General features: G+C 45.4%; 2 protein-coding genes across 6 annotated transcripts in view; both read right to left on the bottom strand.

Annotated features, from left to right (window-relative positions):
* Positions 1-309: 309 nt before the first annotated feature.
* RPS26 (ribosomal protein S26) lies at positions 310-3,058 on the bottom strand. Its single transcript, XM_069490210.1, has 4 exons — positions 2,980-3,058; positions 2,552-2,729; positions 1,936-2,066; positions 310-414 (listed from the first exon to the last, which is right to left on the bottom strand). Exons 1-4 carry the CDS (start codon positions 2,980-2,982, stop codon positions 379-381), a joined length of 348 nt encoding a protein of 115 aa, XP_069346311.1. The 5' UTR covers positions 2,983-3,058; the 3' UTR covers positions 310-378.
* A 2,653-nt stretch (positions 3,059-5,711) lies between these two features.
* The window catches only part of IKZF4 (IKAROS family zinc finger 4), a 28,740-nt gene continuing 21,560 nt past the window's right edge, over positions 5,712-12,891 (bottom strand). For all 5 annotated transcript variants that reach the window (XM_069490048.1, XM_069490051.1, XM_069490050.1 and 2 more), the window contains 3 exons: positions 10,795-10,944; positions 10,179-10,310; positions 5,712-9,567 (listed from right to left, as the gene is read on the bottom strand). In XM_069490048.1, the coding sequence (XP_069346149.1) occupies positions 8,807-9,567; positions 10,179-10,310; positions 10,795-10,944 (1,043 nt within the window). In that variant the 3' untranslated portion in view covers positions 5,712-8,806. The remainder of the gene's footprint in view (positions 9,568-10,178; positions 10,311-10,794; positions 10,945-12,891) is intronic.

Below are 12,891 nucleotides of genomic sequence, written 5' to 3'. Positions count from 1 at the left end.
CCCAATATGCCCCTCACTAACAATGTTCAGTTTTCCCTTGCTCTCCTAGAGATCTTCACCCATTTTTGGGATGTCCACTTAAATGTGGCCAGGTTGAATTCACCCAACACTCAGATCCCTCCCCTCCCTCCTTTTCCCATAAAGCTATGCAAACTGGGGAGGCCAAAGATAAGACTGCAAGAGTTAAAGTTCAATTCACACAGGGTAGCTTTCTTTCCAAGGAAAACATTATGTGACAATTCACACTTGAACACCTGGTATAACACAAACTCCCACTCTATCTGGCACAGACATACTCAACATGCTACATTAAGTATAATTTCCATTTTATTTTTTCCTAACGCATAGTTTTTCTTCAGTACTCAAGGACTCAACTCCTTACATAGGCTTTGGTGGAGGTCTTGGGGCAGCACCCTGAAAGAGGAGTAAAAGAGTTAATTAAAACCAGTGAATTTTAAGACACCCCCCCCAAGAACTTGACCACCATCCTCTAACAACGTATTCAGGATATAAATGCACATACAGCTGGTAGATGTTGGAGGATACTACTCCCCCAGATTCTAACAATTTTTTTTTTTTTTTGAGACAGAGTCTCGCTCTGTTGCCTGGGCTAGAGTGAGTGCCGTGGCGTCAGCCTAGCTCACAGCAACCTCAAACTCCTGGGCTTAAGCGATCCTACTGCCTCAGCCTCCTGGGTAGCTGGGACTACAGACATGCGCCACCATGCCCGGCTAATTTTTTTAATATATATGTTTTAGTTGGCCAGATAATTTCTTTCTATTTTTAGTAAAGACGGGGTCTCGCTCTTGTTCAGGCTGGTCTCGATCTCCTGACCTCGAGCTATCCACCCGCCTCGGCCTCCCAGAGTGCTAGGATTACAGGCATGAGCCACCATGCCCAGCTCTAATAATTTTTTCGGAGTATCTCTAGCAAAATGTTTTAGCGTAGGTCTCACCTGCCTTAAGAGCTTAATCTTAGGCACAGAACTTGACATTCCTTGTGTCACATAAGGACAAAATGTTTTTATTTTCTTTTTTGGAGACAGAGTCTTGCTCTTTTGCCCTGGCTAGAGTGCCGTGGCATCAGCCTAGCTCACAGCAACCGCAAACTCTTGGGCTTAAGCGATCCTTCTGCCTCAGCCTCCCGAGTCACTGGGACTACAGGCATGCGCCACCATGCCCAGCTAATTTCTTCTATATATTTTTAGTTGTCCAGATAATTTCTTTCTATTTTTTAGTAGAGACGGGGTCTTGCTCAGGCTGGTCTTTTTACTCCTGGGCCTAAGCGATCCTCCTGCCTCAGCCTCCCAGGTAGCTGGGACTACAGGCACGCGCCACCATGCCCGGCTAATTTTTTTCTATATATATATTTTAGTTGGTCAGATAATTTCTTTCTATTTTTTTCTAGTAGAGACGGGGTCTCGCTCTTGCTCAGGCTGGGCTCAGGTTGGTCTTGAACTCTTGACCTCAAGTGGTCCTCCCGCCTTGGCTTCCCAGAGTGCTAGGGATTACAGGCGTGAGCCACTGCACTTGGCCTTATTTTCTATTTCTTATTTTAGCAGCTACTCCCTGTAACATTTTCAATTTTTTTAAATTAATTTTATTCATCAAATTTTATTTACTTTTATTTATATTTGAGATAGAGCCTCTTGCTCTGTTTCCTGGGCTAGAGTGCCATGGGGTCAGCCCAGCTCACAGCAACCTCAAACTCCAGGGCTCAACAGATTCTCCTGCCTCAGCCTCCCGTGTAGCTGGGATTACAGGCACATGTCACCATGCCTGGGGAATTTTTTCTATTTTTAGTAGAAATGGGGTCTCACTCTTGCTCAGGCTGGTCTCAAACTCCTGACCTCAAGTGATCCACCACCATAGAGAGAACAAAATGTTTTTAGCCATTACCCCCTGGCTTCCACATATTCCTATTTTAAATACTCACCGCAGGTCTAAATCGGGGTGGTGGTGTTCGGTCCTTGCGGGCTTCCCGAGAACGATTCCTGACTACCTTGCTGTGAATGGCACAACTCACACAGTAATGTAACTTCACGTACAGCTTGGGAAGCACATAGGCTGAGGAAAAGAACACAAAGATTTAACATTAAGTATCATATACCCATTTTGCACTATTCTTGTTCATGCTCAGTCAAAACTAAAACTACTTAAACGTCTGTCAGGCACATCTACAAACCTTTTTCACTCCTAAAGCAACCATTCAGCTTCTGATACCCAAGCATGTAAGTACAACTGTCAGTTTCACAAACTGAATACATCCTATGAACTCACCTTGATATCATGGGGATCAAATCCACACCTTAAACCAAGAATGCAGTTCCTTCAACAGCCGCACAAGCCCTAACATCTACTCCTGAACCTTCTTGTTAGCTAACTAATTTTTTTAAAAAAGAAAAATATTTACTTTTCTTCTAACAGCAAAAACCTTAAAGATACGTGGAAATTGAGAAGCCCCAACGAACACAGCCTGCAGAAAGGCAAGGTTGGGGAAAGGGTTTTAGGTACTAGGATCCTTACACACTTAGCGGAGATGGCTCACTTACCATCGAAGACACTCGCTTCAGAAATGTCCCGGACAGCTGCGGCCTCCACTATGTTTCGAATGACGAACTTCTTTATGGCCTTGTCTTTAGGCACGCATCGGGCGCAGTTCGTACAGCGAATAGGCTGCACATGGCCACGGCCCTTTTTGGCACGACCGTTGTTCCTTCTTTTCTTTGTCTGTATCAGGATGGAGATCCTGTTAGGAAAGGAGTGCACCGTACCCAGCCTCAGCCCCCTTCCGGCTACATGCCGCGTAGGTCGCCCCCCAGAAAGGCGCCACTGAGATCTCCTGTTGCTCCGCAAAACTCTTCAAGCCCAAACGCATACGTACACTCGGCCCGTTAGGCTCCCAAATCCCCACACTCCCAGAACCTGCTCTTCTCAGCCACCACCCAGTCCTCCGCGCACACCACGAGACACAACTCACCATCTTGGACGCGAAGACGCGAAAGAGGATCCGGCGATCCGCCGGGCCTCCTTATATAGCACGAGAATCCTACGCTCACACCAGAAGAATCCTTAGGAGACGGGTGTCAAGGACTACAACCCGCTAGACTAAATTTTGGTTATCATTCAGCATTTATGCTGAATTCTATGGTGGAAAGGAGTTCCTAGAGTTTATTTATCCGTAGAACAAAATGCCTGTGGGACTATTTAGCCTGCTGGCGGAAGAAAATTAGAGTTATACGTCTCCCGGCAAGCCTCGCGGCGCCCTACTCCGGACGCAATCGCGGGCGCTATAATTTCCGGTTTACTAGGCGCTAGGAGCGGAAGTTGTCCGGAGCTAGATCACAAGGCGCGCTCTCCGTTAGAGGCGAAAGAAGGACAGATGGTTGATGGGAGTTGTAGTGCAAAGCCGAGAGGTCCCGTGGCCCCCAAGTCCTTAGACCGAAGGTGGCGCTACGTCACCGGGAAACGCCCTCGATTTATTTCTCTGACAATCCTGCTACTAGGTTTAGGGTTGTGAAGAGGAAAACCTGAGAGGAAACAAACGTTTTGTGAATTCCTTCTTCCAGTATGGAGGAAACCTCACAATGAGGAGCCATGGACAAGTGCGTTGGTGCTGGGGCTGGTTCTCACTCACCTGTTTATCCCTGGATCCTGTTAGCACAGTGCTCAGGAGTGTAGTAAGCCATTATTAATACTAACTCATTTAACTCTCAACAAACCTATAAGGTAGGTACCATTATTATCCTCACTTTAACACATTGACTGCCGTGTGAGTTGTATTTAACTCACAGTAGTTTTGAGCCCTGGGCCACAGGAAGCAAAATCCTGCAGTTGGTTCGCGAAAATCTTACTTGTTGATATGCTTATTGTTACAATTAATATTGACAATTTAATTCTAAAAACATGGATTGCGTTGCATATAACTCACCCGCAGAGAAAACAATAAAAAGTAACAAATTAGAAAGTATCATTTTAATAAAACAACATGGCCCCATGGAAAAACCTATTTTTCTAGTATGGCTGTCAGTGTGTTAAAGATTGAAAAATTGAGGTGCAGAGTGGTTAAATAACTTACTCAAGGTCACACAGAGCTGGTAAGAAGTGTTCTGGTTCTGCTGTACTATGGTGTATCTCACCTAACCAACAAATGGATAGAGGTATAGCCTGGACCAGTGACTTAAACGTTTTTGATTCAGACACATAGCACAAATACATTTTGCAAATGCAAAGCTGAAACACAAGCTTCATGAAACACTGACCCTTACAACATAAAGTGTATTGGTATGTTCTAGTCTCCTTTTTATTTTAAGAAACTCTGATCAAGAACCACTAAAGAGATTTCACTACTCCCTGTAAGTCTGAACCCTGACTGAGACACTCTTTCTTATGTATGAGCTCCATTTCCCTCGGAAGAGCCATCAGGAAGTCTTGAGCATTGGGCAGGAGTGGTTATCCATGGACAGCCAACAACCCCGTTGTCTCCAAAGTTAAATATATTAACGTAACAAAGGGGCCTCCTAGCATTCAGACATTAGAGTGGCAAAGGGGCCTCCCGTGATGATATGGATGTAAACCAGTGGTTCATTTATGAATCATTCTAGAGTCTGAAAACTCCAGATTCACTTCCCTTCCATCGTGGTTTCTCTTAACATTTATTGGGGCTAAAATATATTTTCTTTTGTTTAGAAGTCAAAGCAAGTATATTCACTGTCTCTTTTTAATTTCTTAATTAATTAATTAATTAATTAATTTTGAGATGGGGGGCTCACTATGTTGCCCAAGTTGGTCTCAAACTCCTGGCCTCAAATGATCCTCCCCACTAGCTGGGACTACAGGTCCAGCTTCACTGTCTCTTTTGACTTTGAATCTGTTAGTTTCAATGGGACATGGAAAGTAATAGCTTCTAGATGGGAGTGCCTCCAGTTTTCACTTCATGTAGTCTCATGAATAGAAGGTAGACATTATTATAGGGAATAATGATGAGGTAGATGGAAGAGAACAAAACAAGGTTCAGAGTTAAGGGGACAGAAAATCATTAATATTTAAGACAGAACAAAGTTGATGTTTCTACTTTGGCTTTTCTTTGGATTTTTATAGCCTGGGGATTTCACTGGCTACATTCCTTGACCTAAAGGGATGGGCACAGGTTTTGGAGTCACACACTCCTGGGTTCAAATTCTGATCCTGTCACTTACTGACTGATGAACCTTGGACAAGGTATTTATTTATTCTCTCTTGGGCTTTTATTTCTTCACCAGTAATTGTGATCCTTCTTTCGTAGGTGTTTGTACAACTCAATAAATACTTGGAACAGTGCTTAGCATTTATGAGATGCTCAAGAAGTGGTAGATCTTATTATTTTCATCACTCATAGTATTGTAACTTATTATCTCCCTGGGCATATAATGTGTTTTGCACATAATAGTTACTCAACAAATGTTTGATGAATTTCTGCTTTGGATAGGTAAGCAAGTTAGGCTTTCTCTGCTGTCCTAAAGCACTCCTGGTAGGAAGATCTCCTCCACTTCCCACGCTAGGCTGAAGATTCTTCTGTTATGCAGCAACAATTTGAGCACTCTTAGCTGGTTTCCTCTGGATCTTAGACTTGTTCACCTCCTAAACTGTTTAGTATTTGGTACAACATGCTGTAAGGAGGCCTCCCTCCTCCCTCCCAGTAGAAACGAAAGGAAGTCTGCAGAAACAACCAGCGGTGTTAAATTACTCATGTTTATTTATAACAGACCTTCAGCCAGTACAGTACAAAACTTACAGTAGTATATCTCCATTACACAAATATTTACTTACAATATATTACATATACAAAATGTTTTGCAATAAGTTTCAAAAGCTAGTTTAACTCCCCCTTGAGAAAGGAGAAAAACTCTTAAAAAAAAAAAAAAAGGAGGAGGAGGCGGAACCAGAGGAAGAAAGGAGGAGGTGAAAAGGTAAGGGTCAAAAGAGACACTAGACATAGGCTACAAAGGAAACCCTAGGAGAGGGAGAAGAGAGGTGGTATTGCACTTGCTTCTGTGTTTTATTTTTTTTCTTTTTGTTCTTCATAACTTCTGATTAAAAATATATATATATATATTATGTACACAAGGAAAGAAGCTGCTGGAAGTATTACAAAATCCTATCTGCAGCCTGGACACTGACACACAAAAAAAAAGGTCTGAAAAAGTGTTCATTTAGAAATTTTTGTGTGTGTGGTATTGATTTTGAATAGCAATATAAAAGGAAACACCTCTTTTCTCCACGTGGGTTTCAGTGTGTGGTTTTCTTTTTTTTTCTTTACTTTTTTTTTTTATGCAAAAGAAGTTGGGAGAGAGCATGAGGATGTTTGAGGTTCCAGAGCTGGAAGGCTCTGAAAAGTAGGATTTTGTACCTAAGACCCTGGTTAAAGTGCAGTGATGGTCTGGAGAGAGACAGGATGCCCCTCTCTCCCCTCCTTAGCACCTGGTCTTGCCCTTCCAGTCTCTGCTCTCATGGGCACAGAGTATAGCCTCAGAGCATAGTCCTTCATGTTCCGGGAGGTTACAGGTGCCAAAGCTGACTGGGGGAGGGGATGGGGCACCCTAAGGCTCTGATACCCCAGAGGGGACTAGTCCTTTTGAAGTGTCACCAAATACACAGCAGACACAGAAGAGGTGGGACGGGGTAGATCTAATGGGAAGGGGCTCAATAACCAGAATAGTTCAGGAAAAACCCAGATATTAATCTCAATTCTGCTGCCATCCTGAAGCAAGGAGCTAATACCCTGGGGTGCTGTTGAGAAGATTCTTCCCTTCTCTAGAGACCACTCTCCTCTAAGCTAACTTCCCCATCCTCTGAGCTTGGCAGCATCTACTTATTGCTACATTGTCAAGGAGGAACAATCACCCCATGATGCCTCTCCCCGCCAATCTGGTTCTCCTGGGTTAACCACGTAATGGGGAAGAAAAAGGAGAGAGGAGAGGATAAAGTTTTTTTAGGGTCTCCCTTCCCACAAGAAGGGAAGGTAGACTCCTCTTAGAGCCCTTAAGAGCCCCAATCCCAGGGTCTGTTCCTTAGCCCACCCTTTACCATCCCCCCAAAATATCCCTGATAGGGAGTGAGAAAAGTAGGAGGCAAAAGAGCCAATAAGGAAAGGACATGTGGAAAGAAAGAAAGAAGGGAAGTGAAAAGGAGAGAGAGAAGGACCAAGAGTTACAACTTGTGAGGTGTTGTGTTTGGTTTTTAGTTTTTTTTTTTTTCTTTAAACATAGAAAAACAGCCTTTGGTTTGAATCTCAAGGAAGCAGAGAGTGGGATGGCTGTGGCCTCAGGCAGAAAACTCTTGTAGAAAGAGACTTCCACTTGCAGTGGACTTGTATCTCCTCCTGCCCCTTCTTGCTAATCCTAGGTTACCCAAATAAGCAGGGGTCTCTGCAGTAGCCAGGAAGAGTACCCCCTCCTACCCTATGTCTGGGAGCTGAGTGTAGAAGGGGGCAGTAAAGGATGACCCCAATTCAGTTGTCCCCATCCCATTCTTGCTGGAACAAGGGTGGAATGGTGTGAGGGGTACATGCCCTTGCTCGTCCTGGGATAATTTTTGGTTATACTGAAAATTAGAAGAGAGAAAAGAGACATGAGTTTCTCTCTGCCACTGATCCTAAGAATAGGGCCAGGAACCCAGGAATGAGAGGGTGAATCCGCTGGGAGAGAAAAGCAGAAGGCAGCATGACCGAGGGGTTGAGATAACCCCTTGTCAGTAGGCAGCAACCCACTAGTTTCTCATAGGATGGGGAGTAGCCCCTGAGAGCCTAGGAAGGTCACTAGAGTGAAGAAGTTTGAGAGGTGGAGAAGAAAGAGAAGAATATTGACCCACCCACCCACTTCCCATGCCCTGGTTCCCAATTAGGCACCTGTGGCTCCCAATGTGTCAGAGACAGAGTTGCAGACCTAGCCTTGGCCCCTGAGAATATAAAATTGGGGCACTGCAAGGAGAGAAAAGCCACCACTGTAAAGACTGGCAGGTTGAAGAGGCTAGAGCAGTGTTGAGGAGTTGTTTGAGGAGAGAGAAAAGATATATCACATCCTAGAGGGAGATCCTGAATGTAGGATTTGAGGAACTCATATTATTAGGGGAACATCAAGAGGACCCTCAGTCCCACAGTGCCTGGGGAGAATTTTTTCAGCCCCTCCTACTTCCAAATGAGGAAATAATTCTTCATTCATTCAAGAATAGTGCAAGCTGCCTAAAGTGAGAGGGCACAAGAGGTATGGAGTACCAGGTTGAAGAGTCCCAGAGAGGAGATATAATGCCACAGAGCTAAGGTAGGGCTAGAGGGAGGTATCAGCATCAAAACTGAAGAATTAGATAATGTACAGGGTGAAGACTTAAAGCAAGAAGCTCAAGGTCTCTTAGTAAGTACTAAGAGGGGCTTCCTACTCTGGGGCTGTTGGAGGACACTGGATCAAAGAGAGAAAAATTAGGCCTAACATGGAAGGGAGCTGTGGGCAGGGGGGTGGGGGAGTGGCAAGTGAGTGACATAGGTTAAAAAAAAAAAAGCAAAAGAAAAATCAACTAATTAATAAATAACTCAGCAAGTATGCTGCGATGAGAGGGAAAGAGAAAAAGGAGAAACAAGCAAAAGGCCTGTTTCATCACAATGCTTAAATTGGTCAGGGGCGTAGAGAACAGGTGAGGAGGAGTCAGGGTTAGGTGTGAAGTTAGGTAGCCAGTAGTGGGGGCTACAAATCAAAACTTGGGATGTGGGAACAGGGATAGACACCTGTTGTAGGTAGGGCAGTAGAGTGGTGGACTGAGGGGAGAGGGAGAGGTCGCTAGCCCACCTTATGCTCCCCCCGGACAATGTGGGAAGAGAATTCGTACCGGTCCTGGCTGTGGTAACCACAGATGTTGCACTCGAAAGGGTCTCTGAAGCCATGGCAGCCCATGTGGATAGTGAACATGACGTGGTCCAGGAAGAGGATGCGGCAGTGCTCACACTTGAAGGCCTTCACGGGCTCACCGCTCTCGCCCACCACCCGAAGCACTTCCTTGGAAGGGCCTGGGGTACCCCGCAATAACCCCTCCTGTGGTTTGGGGTCCTCTTTGGCGTAGGCAGGACTGTGCCGGCCCACCACAATGGTGGGAGGTGGCTGGGATGGGGGACCCTGAGGGAGGGATACCACCCCCCCAACCCGATCTTCGTGGTTGCTCTCTGTGTCTGTGGAGTCCTGGCAGCCATTGCTGGGGGATGCCCCAGGGTCAGTCAGGGGGCCTCGGGCCTGGTAGAGGAGGGGACCTCCATCAGCCAGGTCTTCGGGTCCCTCACCTGCTTCTCGGGACCCTGGAAGCTCCAGTCGACTAGGAAGGGGCTGCATCTGGGTGTAGACAGAGCTGATGACAGGTGTGAGTTCTGAGATGCAATTGGTGGGTGGAAGGCGGAGGGGACGCAGATGCTCTGCACCCACAAAGGCCAGGGAACCTCCAAAGCCAGGCTCCAGACCATGGTGTGCCACCAACTCTACATCCTTTTCATAGCCACCCGAGTTCACATCATAGGGGAGGTCTGAGAGGCTGAAGCGCATCTGCTTTTCGCCTGTGGAGAAGAGGGTCTCAGCAGGGCTGGGTTTGGAGGATTCCTAAGCTCTCTCCAGGATTCCTTCTTTGTTTTCTTGACCATGGGGCTGGATGTAACACTATTTACTCCTCCTCATTTGCTTCCCCCGAGGTCAGGTCCTCTGTGGGGCTGCTCCCTGACTCTAGGCTATAATCTTAAAGAAGGACTCAATCCTAGCCCATAGATCTTTAATACTTCATTACTCTCCATAAAGCTCTAGGTCCTTAGAGAGCTAATGACCAGTGCCTGGTCATCCTCACTTCCTCTCTCTGACTCTAAGGGCCCACACAGACTAAAGTCCTTGTTATTCTCAAAAACTGGGAGAGCCTGAGCCCTTGACCCCCTCCTCTTACAAACACCACAAGAGTCCTCGACATGTACCCCTCTCCACTCCCTCGAGGTACATCCTCCCTCTTCACTCCCTTCCTATTCTGCACGCACGTAGATTCTGAGTACCAGAGACCACCAGACAGCTTTCTTTCCCTAAATCAAATCTCCAGACCACAATCTCTGGTCAAATGGCAACTGGATCTCAGATTTACTTGAGCTATGGCTTAAAGCTGATGTCTCCTTTCCAACTGGATTCTTACCTACAAACTTCTGGGGTGTGGAACGCTTGCGTTTGGTGAGGCTGTTGGCCAGACGATCAATGAAAGTTGGCCGATCAGAGGATGAGTGCAGCATGGACTCTGGCACCATCTCTAGGTCACGTATCTCGTCACCTAGTGGGGAGGGAGGTTGGGACAGGTAGTAGCAGTTGAGTAGGGGTAGCATTGGCCCAGATGCCTTTGCCTGGAGAAAATCAGCATGTCAGTATCTAAGGAAGTCATACCTGATGACTGGGAAACTGGGTTGTGTTTACTTTACCCACCTAAAGCTCATCCCAGCAACATTTTAGATTGTTTGGGGACACTTATATACGTTTGGCCCTTGATTTTATACACCTTGTATTCTTTCTCCCCCTTTAGACTGAGGACGTAGACCCAAATTTCCCCTACCTCTAGAGCTCCCTAAGGCACCTATCACAGACCGGGCTCTGTACCACATAGGGTACTCAGGATGGGGTGCTTGACAGACTTACTGGGGTAACTATCCCCTATTCCACAGACCTCATTCCTCCGTGGGAGGAAGTGCTGGAATTGCCTTTGTCCTGCACTCCCTGTCACTCTGCCCATAACTCCTCCATAGTACTGCCCACAGCCCCACCTGGTTGGCCAGCCAAAGCTTGGGCTTCAGTGCTGAGACTCTGTAGGTAGTTGTGGCACCGCTCCTTGTGCTCCTCTAGGGTACTCTGCTGTTTGTAGCTCCGGCCGCAGTAGTTACATTTGTAGGGCTTGCCCACTGTAGGAGAGGAGACTGTGGAAGAGAGAGGAGAGATGGCATCACAGTTACTTCTCCCTGTGCCCTGGCTCTGCAGAATCATCCGGGAACAAATGTACACTGCATGGGGAAGAAGAGACGTTGCTAAGTTGAATTCTTCTGTTTGTCTTTCCTTCCCCAACTTCAGCTGTAACCATGGACAGAAGAACCATATTTGGGGATGAGGTATAACGTGCAGCTATGGGAGTGAGGGGATCCCAGGACATGTAGCTTCAGACTGGTGGTAGCTTCAAGATGGCCAAGTTGCTGCTCAAAGGAAGTGGAAACCCAGGGACTTTGTAGGGGATCCTTCCTGACAGGCAGGCAGGCACCACCCCAGGATCTCAGAGTCTGGGGCCCAGACTGTGGTTTAACCTTTCCACGTGGCAGGCGGATGTAAGTGCTGTTTATCAGACAAGGGGATTTTCTGCTTACGAACTATGTGCTTTGGTTTGGGGGAAATAGGTGGGCTGGAGTGACAGAAATGAGAGCCCTTAGATCTGCCAGTGTGGGGAGGCATGGTTTTCATTGACCTTTACTTGTATTTTACCTCCGGTCCTGGCCTGGTTTTACTGATTATTTTGTCTTTCTGTCTCTCTACACTGAGATACCGAGAGAGCCCTAGAAAGACCATTCCTGATAGAGAAATTCTGAAAAAAGACAAAAAACAAAAGAACAGAAAAGGAAATAAAGGAGACGAGTAAAAAGAAGAGAACACCAAGTTTGGGGTTTTTTTGTTTGTTTTTGTTTTTGGTTTTGTTTTTAAATAAAGAACAGGTTATAAAGATCTTATTTCTACTGAAGAAAAAAACTGGGAAAACAGAGTGGTACATCATTTAAAGACAACCCTTAAGACATGATATTTGTGAGAGGAGACAAAAAGGTGAAGAGAAACAGGTATTGTATATTTTATGTATCTTGCTACTATTGAGCAGGGAGATGGAGAAAGTATCTCTAGGAGGCTGGTAATTACTACTCACTGACCCCCTCTCCATGCCTATGCTGGGCCTTCACTAAATCAGTCTACTGCCATTTTGCTCTTGCTCTTTAAACCCTAGTATTGTAGGAATGAGATGAACACCATGGTCCCTATCTACCCAAGACCTCTGGGGAAATGGTTTAACATCTGGGAAAGGAGTGATTCTCCAACCCCTTTTTTTCTTTCTTTTTTCTTTTTAAAGTTTTCATTGCTACATAGTAATTGTACATATTTATGAGGTACATGCAATATTCTGATACATGTGTACAATGTATAATGATCAAATCAGGGTAATTGGTATATCTATCACCTCAAACATTAATTATTTTTTTGTGTTGGGAACATTCAAAATCCTCTCTTCTAGGTACTTTGAAATATACAATAAATTATTAGCTATAGTCATCTTGCTGTACTATGGAACACTAGAACTTATTCCTCCTATTTAACTGTAATTTTGTACCCATTAACCAACCTCTTCCTATCCCTCGCCCTCCACACCCTTCCCATTTTCTGGTAACCACTATTCTACTCTCTACTCCTCTGATATCAACTTTTTTAGCTTTCACATATAAATGAAAACATGCATTAAACACCTTTTTTCTTATAACATGGGTTGTAACAGAAAGTATCTCACAGAAATGGGTGGGACTCAAGAGTACATCTGTGTCTGCTTCTGTTAATAATCTCCTACAGAACAACACCCAAAATCCACCCAGCTGACCTCACGGTAGTTGGTAAGAATTCTAGGGGCCAAGTCAGCCTTGTTCCAAACCAGCAGGGGGAGCAGCCCCTTTTCTGAGGAGAAGGAATACGTATCGCTGGCAATGGACCTTGCTTGACAGTGGGGTTCTGGCTAGGCTGCAGAATAGCTTTCTAACCCGCAATTCATTTTCTCCCGACAGCTTCAGTTTCCTTTTCAACAAAATGGGATAATCACATCTACCTTGGAATTGTTATGAGGATCA

This window comes from Eulemur rufifrons, chromosome 16, assembly GCF_041146395.1.
Source record: "Eulemur rufifrons isolate Redbay chromosome 16, OSU_ERuf_1, whole genome shotgun sequence".
In the NCBI taxonomy this organism is placed as follows: domain Eukaryota; kingdom Metazoa; phylum Chordata; class Mammalia; order Primates; family Lemuridae; genus Eulemur; species Eulemur rufifrons.
This window is presented reverse-complemented; position numbering and strand designations above follow the sequence as displayed.